General features: G+C 41.2%; 1 protein-coding gene across 1 annotated transcript in view; it reads right to left on the bottom strand.

Moving 5' to 3' along the window:
* Positions 1-14,041, bottom strand: part of foxo6b (forkhead box O6 b) — a 50,644-nt gene extending 36,603 nt beyond the window's left edge. Inside the window, exon 1 of the mRNA XM_023265514.3 lies at positions 12,704-14,041. Coding sequence (XP_023121282.1) covers positions 12,704-13,201 — 498 coding nt within the window. The 5' untranslated portion in view covers positions 13,202-14,041. The remainder of the gene's footprint in view (positions 1-12,703) is intronic.
* Positions 14,042-14,375: the final 334 nt, after the last annotated feature.

Below are 14,375 nucleotides of genomic sequence, written 5' to 3'. Positions count from 1 at the left end.
TGTTTTTTTTCCTGCATCCAGGCTTTGCTTGACATTGTTAACAGACACCTTCCCGGGTGTAGAAACCGCTTTAACAGACATTTCACAAAGACAATAGGCAAATAATTCTGTTAAAACACAGCAAATGATCCTGCTCTTAAGACACTAATGGCTTTAATTTTCAACAGGCTTTTATCAGTTGTGATCAAAGTGCAATAACAGACATCTTTAATGAAAATGGATTCAATTGCCAGCAAATGAATGTGACTTGATTGATGCTGAACATCACCTCAACATGAGTGAACTACACTGAGAACAATACGCATTAAGGGTGATTGATAGTACCGTAAAATGATGGAGTGTGGCTTTTTACTAATATGCTCTGTTGTTCTTTAACCACTGCAGCCATTAGTTTTCCTACCAAAAAAAACAAAAAAACAAAAATCAACCATTTTAGCATCTGTCACTATACAAATGCATTTCTGAACTGATACCACTGTCTAACACCGCAACCTCTACCTTGTATCTCGCATGTAAGAGGGCATATAAGGGCCATTTTTTTATTTTATTTTTCAGTTGGTTTTTTTTTTCAGCTAAGGGAGAAAGTCATATTCCAATTTTTTAAAAATCTATTTTTTTTAGACAAAAGTTATAAATTTACAACAAAAAACTCACAAATCTAAAAGCCAGAATCCATATTCTTTGACTTTTTAGAATCTGAGACACAACAACAACAACAAATATACTAAAGTACCATTTTTTGTTATTGCAGGACATCTTAACCATAACGATAACATTTATTTCTGCAATTCTATTTTATCTACTTATCTTTCTCCTTTTAAGACTAAAATTATCTTTTAATAATTGGGTTTTAAGGTAGCCAGTGAGGAAACAGACCTTGAATCTTTAGTGGACTGACTTAATTCAAGCAGCGTCTTCTCATGTTTCTCACACTATCGCAACAAGCAGGGCCATTTTAAGTTACATGACCTTGAATTAGCCCATGTAGCCTAACTGCAGCAGCTGAGTGCAGTGCGGTCAGTGCAGGTTAATTTCCTCAGTCACACCTGCTCCATTCCCAGGTTACACCAAACATCTACAGGAAAGGCTGTACCTGTGGACTCGGCATGTTTCCCCTAATAGATTTGGCAACAGTAGTGGGTTGGTCTGCGGTGTGTTTTCAGCAGCTCAGAAACTACTGGAGGATCATAGAAATATTAGAGGAACATGAAATCAATACTATGTCTATGATCCTCTTGAACTTCCACCATGACATGTTGCTATGCATTACTTTAAAATTATAGTCTGGATGCAGATGCAGGTTTGGTTTCAGTTGCAGATTACTGACAGCCATAAGAGGACCTGCATTCTCCAGTGCATGTGTGTGTAATAATATGAGAGTGTTTAAGAAGGTAAAGGGAGGGGAAGAGAGTAAAGCAGAATGTAGAAGAAGCAGAAAAAAGATAGACTAACAATCACAGCCTAGCCTGTTGCATGCAACTTTTCTGTCAGTTATTGTCAGCTTATTTTTTCCAAGTTCTTTTTATCAGAAATTTGTGGATTTAATCAAAATTAATATCTGAGATTTTTTTCTTTGTGATAAAAAAAAGAGTATACATGATGCTACGCTGTTACAAGTGGTCAAGTCTAAATATTGACATACAACATTTGATTGCTTTGTGTTATCACTAGGGACTTTAACGCGTTAATTGCAATTAATTATTTACAGAAAAAACGTGTTAAAAAAATGCATTTAATCGCACCTTTCTCAGTTCCCTAATTTTGGGCACACCGGTAAAGCTGATGCACACAGTCCAGCCCGGTAGGTGGCGCTATTGCACCTATAGTCTGTTTGTCTGCCATGAAGAAGATGCACATGAGTGATGTCAGAGAAAGTTTGGTGAATAGTGAAGGAAGACAAGAACGCAGTGAGTTTGTTGGGTGGAAAGTTTTCTTTTAAAAATCTTCCCAAATGGCAGCTTGGATAAAAGCGTGGTTGTGTGCAAATTGTGTAACAAGGAGTTTTCTTTTCACCGCAGCACTTCAAGTCGACGGTATGACCTCAATGCAAAACATGTTGTTGTTAGCACCAGAGCTAATGTTAGCTACAACAGTCCTGGTACCGGCAAACAGTGTAGTCATCCCATAATTGACCACTTTAGACGTGTTTGAATTTTCAAAAAGTTTTAAAATGTTGAATATAATCGCTATAATTGCACTTTGAGTTTGCAGTAATCTGTGACTGTAGTAGATAAATGAAAAATGCACAGATAAATACAAATGAAACATAAACATTTTTGTTTGAGTTCATGTGTATGTCTATTCATTGATTCAGTCGTCGACCAAAATATATTTGAATTGAAAAACTTTGCTTATTGTGTCAAATATTGCCATTTGACAAAGATGTGATTAATCAAGATTAATTGATTCCAAAGCCTCTAATTAGATTAATTTTTTAATCGCATCCCACCACCAGTTATCACTACACCAACATGTCTCCACCCTGAACAACCACATATGTCGTCTGTCCCTAACTTCTAAATCTGCGTCAAAGAAATGCAAATATCTACTTGATAATTTTTAGGTTGAAAAATTATTTCGTAGAGTTTAAGGAAAGATCAGGGCTTCAGTTATAACCACTGATCAGACATCAAACAATAATAAACCTATAGATAATGTTATGTAATGGTTAATAGTTAAAAATAACATTTGTAACAGGAGATGTCTGTTGCTATATCAACCCATCCATCCACGCCAATCTTCTCCATGAAAAACACTCTGTGGCCTGACAACTATATTGCAAAACCTCACTCCCTACTTTGCTACCATCATGATTACTACAACCACTAGAAGGCGCTGTCACAATGAATGCTCTCTATTGGATAGTTAACAACAGACCAAAGTAAAAGAATGAAATTGGTCAGTATTACACCTGCTGAACATAAAAAAATATGCTAGCTTTGCCATTGTAAGCATGTTAGCATGGTGATGCTAGTATTTAGCTCACGGCATAGCTGCAAATTACAGTGTCACCTCCATAAGCTAGCGAGTCCAAATTCATGGTCATTCAATAATTCCTTTGCCAAACAAGTGTTTGTTCTGAATGAAAGGCAGAATTTTTATACATGGCTGTAACAAAAAGGTCTGAACCATGTAGCAATTTAATTTCTCCAGTTCATAATACGGGGGTCTTATTATGAGAAAACAAATGCAACAAGTTATCCTCAATAGTTTGTAGGTCACTACTTAAAGAGGAATCCTTTGTTACTGGTGGTTCTTTGGACAAGGATAAGGTCCAGTGAGCTCATTTCGGACATTTTTCCCCATGAAACAAAGCTCTAACCCTGGCAAACCGGGTGTGTATCTCACTTTAGTAGGGATCAGAAGTAGATTTTCTTCACCTCATTCAAAGTAAGTCAGAGATGTATGCTAGTGCTCTCCAAACACTAGGTCAAGGGTGACCACATCTCAACACTTACTTCCCATGAACAAGCGTTACGATCATAAGATTTTTCTGTATTCGTGCATTTAATTCTGACATCTGGTATAATCACTTGTGGGTAGTCTCTGAACGCTAATTTCACTGTGAAAGACCAGTCTATTATTAAAATGCAACATACGTCTAACTTGTCAAACAGCAGCAGTTCCCCTGTTTGTACATGCCCTCTACACTTCAGCTCTTCAGAAAATTTGGAGTTGAAAAGCCATGATCCAGGTCATCCAGCATGGTGCTGAGAGCTTCACTCTCCAGCAGCATTAATCACAGGGCGGCTGTCCTCTGACTGATTACCTCCCATCAATCTTAGTTTGCTGAGCCCTCCAACAGGAGAAAGCCCTCATGAAGATCTGATTAAAAATGTAAGTGACTCATAATAGGAGCACATGCCTGTCCTCGGAGTTGATACTCTGTGATAGACAAAAGCTCTGAGTGGGACTTATCTACTCATCTCCAAATGTCCATCCATGTGCTCATGTAAAGATCCAGGCCTGTTCTGAGCGAGGGGACCTGCTGTGAAGAGGTGAGGTCTGGAAGAGAACCAGTGGAAGTGTGTGTGTGTGATTGTGTGTGTGTGTGTGTGTGTGTGTGTGTGTGTGTGTGTGTGTGTGTGTGTGTGTGTGTGTGTGTGTGTGTGTGTGTGTGTGTGTGTGGTAGTCATTTGCAGCTGCAGACAGGAGGGGGAGTGACTTTGAGAGTGTCTGAGAGGCACATCCTGCCTGCAATTAAGGTGGAATCAGAGAGAGATCTGCGCTGCCTTGATAATGAGCCTCATCTGAATTATTAACTAGAGCTGTACCCCCCGGACCTGGACTCCCATCAGGCCCAGCTACACAACAACAAGAGCAGATGCACACACACATACACACTGAATCTTCAGATCCATACAAACCTCTATCAGACCCATTTTAGCATGTGCAGGAACTCAAAAACTAATCCCATTTGCAGTAAAAATAAGGGCAACACATTTCTTGAAGTGGTCCTCATAAGGCATTATAAGGCATCAAAAGCCCATTATAAACACACCGTGAGTGCATAATGATTTATTAAAATTGGTGCATAGTATAATGAGTACAATATGCAGAAAGTTGGAGGGTGAATACTTTATGAGGCAACTCTGTCATTAATCACATTAAAATTTAGTGCAATTTCAGATGCATGATTACATTATAACATTTTCTCTCTGATTCCAGAGGGATTATAATCAGTTTGATGCTGCTGTGAATTGATGGACTGGGATTGTTAGGATGAGTGACTGCACAGTAGGTCCCTGTGTAATGTTTTACTTCATGGTAATCTCAAAGTACAAAATCAAGCATGATAAAAATGCTTTGTTGCTACATCTCAGTTTCTGAAGTTAACTGTTTAAAAATATGAGAAATTCAGTCATTTACTATAACCTACTCCTTGCTTGCGTGCTTTCACTGTACCAGTGCTTGCTTCTTAATACTATACGATGTATACTTCACATCACACTTCCAATTGTAGTGTTTCGAGGTCAAACCTTAAAACAACTAAGCAACTGCTCTCGTGGAAGACTAAGTAAACTAGCGGTCACAATGACTAGATAATAATGACACAAAAACAGCAAAGAACCAATGTCCAGAACACTACAGAGGCTAAAATCTGAGATAAAACTAGGATAGCTGCTGACTTTAAAAAAAGGTAACTGCCTTAAATCCATGTGAAATAGCAAATCTAAATTCCACTATACTTTGAAAACATAGGATGAGGTTTCTGCAATAAAATATGATTGAGTGTCATGTCAGGATATGAGTGGAAACCAATGGCTCTCCATGAAGCTGAACAACTACACAAACAAAAACAATCAAACACTGCATAGCAAACATATAAAAATGGTCAGAAAAATGCTGATAATACATGACTTGTTAGGGAGGTAATATTTGTCTGTGGCTACCTCGGGCAGAAGATGATGAAATGGTTTGCAAAATACTTATTTGCGATGTAAAGTACAATGGATGTGATTTGTCGAAAGTGAAATAAAGCATGTAACAACCCTCTGGTGTGGTCCTTTAGGTGCTTGTTAGCAATGCATCAACACTCAGTGCTGACCTGTTCCTGAGTCACAGTCTGACAGTGAGGACAGAGGACTGAATGTTTTTTGACTACCGCTCTGCTCATCGTCCGAGCCAGACACCAGGACATTTTGAAGCCCTGAGGTCTGGTAGACAACACGGAGAGAATGTGTGCTGGGCCGACATTTTACGACACACCACCAGGCACGATTCCCAAGATCCGCCTGCCTCACTGACTGTTCTGTGTCTGGACTCGGTTTTCTCTCTGGAATTTCCGTCTGTAGAGTGTTTCTCAACGTTTTATTCCAGCTGATTTATTCCAAATGATTGAAGTGTGAGGGCTGAGGGCGAGAATATTATGTTCTATTCCAACCACTATGACTCATTTTAAGCAGTGAACACCCCGCCTCCACTGCCGGTGCATCCCTTGTTTACTTCCCAGCCCTTCTCCAGATTGAAGTGATATCTATTCAGATGCCTTTTGTAGCTCAGCACCAACTGACGAGGCAACTGATCCCTTCGGATCAAAATCTGTCCGTCTCTGCATGGCCTCCTTTCCATTCAAGTCCTCAACGACTCTTCCCAACTGTTTTCTCTCCATTCACGAACTGATCAGATGAGTTTTACCATAGTCTCAGATTCAACAACCAGCCCCCTTTGCCTTCCAAATTCCTCTTCCCATTCCCCGCCCCCAGTTAACCCAGCGCCAAGCCCGCCAACTCAAGAGCTGCCTCTCCTTCTGCTGTGCCTTTGTGATAATAACAATAACTGTGTAGCGGTGCAGAGGGCTTTCTGTTGAGCCAGCGCCAGGCCGGCTGGCACAGGGAACCCTCTAAGCCTGTTCCACCATCTCCAACCAATTCCCCTCTGTCTGGGCTGGCACTGGAGCATCACAGGCATTAAGACTGCTATCAATGTGCTCAGCAGCAGGGGCCACCGCCACCACTCGCGCACTCGCTCTATCTTTTCTCTTTCCGCCTCTCTCTTCCTCTCCCACTCAATTCGCAATCCAATTCAAAAAAGGTTTTATTGGCAGGACAAATAATACCTTGTTCTTTAAAATGTTTCTTTGCCTCCCCCCGCCTCCCCGCTCTCTCTCTGTCTCTCTCTGTGTGCTGTGCACCTTATTATCCTTCTCTATCTCCCACAAGTGGAATCTCAGCAGAGCAAGGTGATGGCCATCAGCGTGGGCGGTAATACTTTACGTGAAGTGCATTGTGATGCATTACACGGATATTAGGAGCATATTAGATGTAAAGATACACTTTTGCTCTCAGTAATAAGGGATATAGAAGGTAAACTAAAGTCATTTTGACTATTTCTACGGTTGACATAAATGTTATTTATATTGTAATCAGAGCTGTTTCCCATGATATATATGGCAAAACTAATTTACTCTGTCTCTATAACATACATCTGTGTGAGAAAAAACATCAAAAATAAGCTCCACCTGTAGTAAATGATTGAAATATTTATGCTCTGGAGTGTCTGTAGATCATCATCTGTGTTACTGGAGGTTCAGCTGGACAAGCCTTAAAGTTAATTGTTGCCTAACCCTAACCTTTTTGTAATATTCTTTTTGTCACTTTGGTCCTTATGGATGATTGATATTTAATTTACGTTTATATACTCAGTAACTACTTTATTATGTACACAATCTACAGTTCAATTAAATACAATCCAAATGTTTTGGAGTACAGCGAAGCCTTCTTTAATGACGTCTATAATGTTCTGTTTGTGGCACTGTTGTAGAGGCGTTGGATTATATCTGTTTAAGCGCTGAAGTCATGATTAGAAATGTTGTTGCATTGGAGTGTGTCATATTTAGAGGTCTAGAATTCATGGGAGAAGTGCTGTAATGAACTTCAGTGAGAGCTTACTTGTGATGCATTTACCTGTCTATATATGTATTTTGCTGGTATCCAATATGCAAATATTTTCAAAGACATTTTAGGTGATTGGCAAAAATTAAATCTGGACATATTTTTAACACCTACAATAGCATTCAAAGGTTTGGGGTGACTTAGATATGTCCTTATTTTTGAAAGAAAATCTTTTTTTTTTAAATGAATATAGCATTAAATCAATCAGAAATACAGTCTAGACATTGGTAATGTGGTAATTGACTATTCTAGCTGGAAATGGCTGATTTTAATGGAATATCTGCATAGGGGTACAGATATTTATTCTTATATAATAGTGTCAAACAAAACTGTCAACTTTTAGCCTGACATACTACAAGTTATCTACTTTTCATGTTTATTTTGGACTGATGCTGGTATTTCCTTATATTTATCAGCTGATACCAATGATGGCCAGCTACCATCGTGTATTCTTGCTACTCTTCTACACTGACTTCACACTGAGACCTCCAACCCATTTCTTATTCAATTGCACTAAACCTGCCTGGTACAGTAAATTTAAGACCCAAACCTGAAACCCCACCACCACCACCGGTCGTCCTTCCAAGACCCACCATTACTTTCCTGGACTAATAAAACACATGGCATTCATGAACTCAGATATTTGGCAGACATAGAGGAAGACAGATTCGCACTCTTAATAAATGAATTTTGAGTTATTAAAGCCAGCAGACCTTTTTCACAGCAGACATTTTAGCTTGTCGTAGCAGGAAAAGCACATGCACATTAAAAAGGACTGTATTCCATATCTGTGAGCAAGTTTAGGATCGATGTTATTGTGCAGTCTGTTTCACTCTCCGGGCTTACGGGGACGCTTGATGGAAGTGTGCCATTGTTAACAAACTCTGGCTCCTTTTTCCTTTTGCGATTATGACCGTTAAAGAAGTCCAACCACACACCTCAGTTTATGCATCAATGTTTAAAAAAACTGAGAGAAAACTCCACACTTGTTAGTACCTATCGGGTGCAGGTCAGGGAAAGGTTTGCAAACCTTATTTTTGTCTGAAAAAATAAGACAAGAAAGATGGGGAAGGATACTTAAAACAAGGTCCCTAGCCGGACCCAAAGCAGGGGTGTTACGGTTCATGGTTGGACCATCACCCCTACACTACCGTTCGAAAGTTTAGGGTCACTTAGAAATGTCCTTATACTTGAAAGAAAAGCATTTTTTTTTAATAAAGATAACATTTAATTAATCAGAAATGACGTCTAAACATTGTTAATGTGGTAAATGACTATTCTAGCTGGAAACGGCCGATTTTTGATGGAATATCTACATATGGGTACAGAGGAACATTTCCAGCAACCATCACTCCTGTGTTCTAATGCTACATTGTGTTAGCTAATGGTGCTGTAAGGCTAATAGATTAGAAAATCCTTGTGCAATTATCTTAGCACATGTATTAAAGTGTGAGTTTTCATGGAAAACATGAAATTGTCTGGGCGACTCCAAAGTTTTGAACAGTAGTGTATATCACCAGAGCACCCTGAGAATATATAATATTGTGTCAGTGGCCTGTGTGGAAGTAAAGCTGTAAGTGCAAACTGATCCATAACTCTGCCAGAACGGTGCATTCATGTGCAGTCACATAGATGGACAAATATGACTCCACTAAACTGAAGCAAATTCAATGAAAGCTCAAGAATCTCTGCAGCCATTTCTAGTGGTAAAAAGAAGACAGCAGAGAGACCAGCGTCTCATAAGTTCAAGACAAACAGCAAGAATTAATGTTTTTTGAACTAATTGATCCTCACATGTATCTCTGCTTGTTTTCCTTGTGTCATTATATCATAGTCTGATTACAACAGTCGTACACCCACGATGTGTCTTTAACGTGCTGCTTCGTGAAGCCTTCAGGTAGAGTCAGAGAGCTCCTACCTGCCTGCCTGCTGCTGAATCTGTGTACAGTACAGCCTGCAGACAGGCCACAGCTCAGCACATCCATTCCCACGCAGAGCCACTTGTGAAATGAACACAACAGTGTGTGTGTGAAAGAGAACGCAAACCCCCCGCCTTCCACCGCCAGCACCGTGACCACCTACAGAACTGAACTCACTCTGTGCGACCAAACACAGCCTCCCACCTCAGATGCAACAACAAACATGGTCAAAACACTTGACCACAATTACTGAACCATGGTCAGAGAAATCCATACATAGTCATCATGGCAACCCTGCTGCCACACACTTAAGCAACACCGTTTGTGTGTGTGTGTGTGTGTGTGTGTGTGTGTGTGTGTACAGTATATATGACCACAGTCAAAGAAATCCATAGATTATCACTGGAGACAAGAGTGTGAATGCCTCAAAGGAATCCAATCCTCTGCCGTAGCCTTCGCGCTTAATGCTTAAACAAGTGACTGACACCTCAAAAGTGTGTGTACGGTATGTATGTACAGTTTCTGTGTGTGTGTGTGTGTGTGTGTGGTGTTGTGGGGTTGCAGAAGCTGCTGGCCCAGATGAAGACAAAGAGCCCAGCGGCTGGACTGAGCAGCGGCTCTCAGACAGGATTACACAACAGCTCTTAAAGACTGCTTTTAATAGCAAGACTCTGACTGGATCTTATTTCCCTCCCACTCATCCCATCCATCCATGCATACACCCCCCAACCCCTATCAGTGCTTTTCAATATAACCAGAAACATTCAACACAGTGTAGGTTGTATATATACTGTACGCAAATGTGTGTGTGTGTGTGTGTGTGTTTTTATGAGCGTTTCTGTACCTCCGTGTTTCAAATCTCATTAAAGACACTGCCAACTATTACAGTCCAACATGTGCCTACATGTCTCTCTCTGCTCTCTCTTTACATTCTTTTTTGTTGTTGTTGCTGAAGAGTGTTATTATGATTGAATCAAGTTGTTTTTCATCCCAGACTTGGAGCCTCTCTCCACCAATCAGCTTCCTTGCCAGACCGGCCAATCAAAACCTCCACGCAAAGCTGAGCTAGCCAAGCATCAAGCTGGGTATCCCTGGTCAGCGAAAAACACGACCCGGGGAATTAAACCCCCGCTTTAAATCCAATTTTTAAGATTTGAAGATGAAGATTAATCTGCTTCTCAGTACTGTTCAGCTGGAAGTGGGTAGGAGTGGAAGCATTGAAGAAAGCTTGTGCATGTGAGAGAGACAAAAAGAAGGGAGACAGTGGCACTTATCAAAAAATGCTGTAAGGATATGATAACATGACAAAAGAAACAGAGAGAGGATTTTAGACCAACACAGTGTCACATACAGATGGTGCAAAATGCCTGCAAATCCCACTGCGACTCGCGTTTCCTGTTCTTCTGTATGCTTGATACAGTAGCCCCTGGTAGTCTCAGTAAAGCAACAACACAAAGGAAAGAAAATGTTACTTCAAAAAGCATCAGAAATCATCATGAGGGGTACTCTGCCAATTTTACGCAAGAAGCTCAGTCTAGTTGCCACAAGAAGTTATGCTCAGCCTGTAAAAACACGTACGTGTATGTCACAGACTGGATGATATTTCCTGTGGCATTGGTGGGAGTTTAAAAGTTTGAAAAAGAAATCTCAATTCAGGTTTTGAAATTAAGAGCAGAAAGCTCATTGTTAAAAAGTGGAGGTGCAAGGTTCAGAGTGCATTCATGAGGCAGGGGGATGCTTTTGACCTGCACTACGTGAACTGTGGGACTGAGCAATCACTCTATATTGAGGACATTAAAACAGATCTACCTTCCCAAACTTAGGGAACTAAAATATCTAACACTTCTGAGCCATCTTTAGTGTCTTTAGTGTTTTTATTCAATTAAATCATTCCTTTCAAAGCTACTGATAGACCAGGGCCAGTAAATGGTAAACAATGCTATCAAATTAATCAAGACAGGAGTTAATGTGGCTACCTCCCACATTCATTTTGGGTATGGACCTGTACATATATATATATATATATATATATATATATATATATATATATATATATATATATATATATACATATATATATATACATACATACACACTACCAGTCAAAAGTCTGGACACACCTTCTCATTCAATGGTTTTTATTTAATTATTTTATACATTGTAGATTAATACTGAAGACATCAGAACTATAAGCGAATGCATATGGAATTATGTTGTAAACAAAAAAGTGTTAATCTTCGGTATTAATCTACAATGTAGAAAATAATACAAATAAATAAAAAGCATTGAATGAGAAGGTGTGTCCAAACGTTTGACTGGTATTGTATGTGTGTGTGTGTGTGTGTGTGTGTGTGTGTGTGTGTGTGTGTGTGTGTGTGTGTGTGTGTATTACTAAAAATAAACTTTACTTATTGCTAAAAACTTGATTATCATTTGTGTTTAAATGTAACTTTGATGACAGACTTTAGCCTTTCCTAGTTCATACACAATGGAGCATTTCATTTTATGTTTGGAACACAAAGTGCAATTTTAAGTTGCAGACCTGATTTTGACACTTTCCTTCTTGCTTTATAGCAGGCAAAAATAAAAAAAACAATGCAAAAGCTAAACTGTGTCAAACATAAAGAGCAGTGTGAGGGGAAGCTACAGCAGAGGGTTTGAAAACAAAAGACTATTAATCCTAACACAGAATGGGTGGTAAATTTAAGTAGATTACAGCTACCAATCTATTAGATTAACCTCATATTAATTTGAATGTAAGGGATAATCTGTAGTTACATCTGTTTGCCCTGACACCCAATGTCATCATCTCTTGTTATTGTCCTTTTAAGCCCCTCGCCTTGTGCCATGCTTTCGCACAGCCCGTGCGTAATTCGGCGTACGAGCATTGGATAGCGGGGGCGAGATGGCTCCAAACGGTTTGTCCTGAGCACCCAACCGGCTGCATGGGTGACGCTCAAGTCGAGGAGCCAAAAATCGGACCGCAGGCACACACTGTCTCCCGTGTGACCCGATATCGCAGAGCAACATGGGCTTGAAACCAAACAGCGCGAATGCGTCACAGCGCGCCTATCCAAAAGGAACAGCGAAGAGGGGGAGTTTGGCTCCGTGTGGCTTCTCCTATATGCATAGGCTACAATCCCTAAATACGATGAACCCAGTGAACCCTTTTCCAGCCACGCTCACCGCCCCTTTCCACGCACTGCTCTGTGGAGTGACATGGGGACACGCCACTGACATAAATTGCTGGAACCAGGGGTCAATTATGTGGCTTTCAAATATGCAGAAAAGGAGTTATGCTGCAGGCAGAGACTGAAGCTAAATATAGGGAAGCTTCTCCACTAAAATCTTCACCATGGTGGTATCAGAAAATTCTTTCATGTGGCCTACCTTCCATCCGGCTGAACTGTTGCTGTCGCCTTTATCCTTGAAATAAGGAACAAAGCGAACCATCCAGTCATAGATCTGGGACAGGGTGAGCCTCTTCTCCGGGGAGCTCTCGATGGCACGGGTGATGAGATCTGCATACGACAGGTTTCCCCACGCGTTCCGCCGGGAGGACTTTGCTTTGCGCAGCTGGCCGGCCACGTCGAGCGCAGCCCCGGACATGCAGGCAGGAGCGGCCACGACCGGGGCCGGGGCGCCGGCTGGATGCTTGATCTCCGCCGGTGCGCCGCCTTTTCTCTCGGCCCGGCATGCGGGCACGTTGTACTGCTCCACTTTGACCGATGCCAGGGCCAGACCTCGGCTCGCCTCTTCTCCCCCGGGGAAATCTTCTGGACACGGCAGCGGCCAGGTGCACGACCGCGACCGACTGTGAGGCTCAAATTCCGAATCGATATCAACCTGATGCGCATCCATGCCGCTGTTCTCCATCATCATCAGCATGATGATCTCCCGCTGAATAGATGTCAAAACCGGGCAAGGTCACTATAACAAAAAGCCTGTCAATTTTGACGTCTGCCAGTGAGTTAAAATGCCGAAAGTGGCCTCTTGTACAAAGAAAAAAGAATTGAATTGTATTGTTTCACACAGAGAGATGAGCAACCAGTATGAAAAAGCCGGCAGCGGTGTGGGATATTATCATTCTCCTTAGCGCAACAATGTGGCATCACATCAGGACAGATGAAGGTGTATCCGAGGCATCAACAACAGTATCAGTCTCTCTTCCATGTTAATTGCACAACACCGTTTGTGTGGCTGCATGCAGGACCAAGTGACGGTCAAACATCCATTATGAAAGCCAGACACACTTGGAGAATGTCTCTATTCTCGCTCCGGCTGCAGCAACAGTTGATCCTTGAGACAGATGAGGTCCAGAGCAGGTTAAAAAGAACGCTCATCAAACTCCCACAAATTGAATGGACTTCACAATTTTCTCCAGGCTCTCGTCCCTTCTTTACTAGCGTCTGTCTGCAGATGGGTTGGTGACCGGCTTCAGCTCAAACTCACTGCGAGCGCAATTACTCCCTTAGAAATAGAAACAGGCTCTCATGAATCATTTATATGAAGCCGTGAATTTCCAGACGAGAAAAAAAGCCCCTCATGGATTTGGTTTGGAGCATCCTCTGTCTCCTCTCCACGCTGCCAGACGCTTCACTTGCTGGAGTAGATATTTCTACCTTTGTCTTTAGCTTTCCGTGCACATGTCACATGGGTGCCGTCTCTCTGCCTATTGCTCTGCCTTTATACTACAAGCATGTGTGTCTCTGAAGGCTTCAAGCCACTTAACTGTAGCCTGGAATAAAGTGGAATAAGTGCTGCTTCCATATAATTGGACGCCGCCTGGATCAAGTCACTCCCTCCAGAACAGGTTTCCAGAGGGGGAGGAGGGTGTGTGTCTGTGCGTGTGTGTGTGTGTGTGTGTGTGTGTGTGTGTGTGTGTGTGTGTGTGTGTGTGTGTGTGTGTGTGTGTGTGTGTGCGTGTGTGTGTGTGTGTGTCTGTGTGTGTGTGTGTGATATTCCCAAAAATACAATTTCCAAACGCAGTCATTTATATACAGCAAACGAATTTAATCACAGACTTTTTCACAAGTGACGATCACCGAGAGTTTGATTAAAT

Source organism: Amphiprion ocellaris, chromosome 15, assembly GCF_022539595.1.
Source record: "Amphiprion ocellaris isolate individual 3 ecotype Okinawa chromosome 15, ASM2253959v1, whole genome shotgun sequence".
NCBI lineage: Eukaryota > Metazoa > Chordata > Actinopteri > Pomacentridae > Amphiprion > Amphiprion ocellaris.
This window is presented reverse-complemented; position numbering and strand designations above follow the sequence as displayed.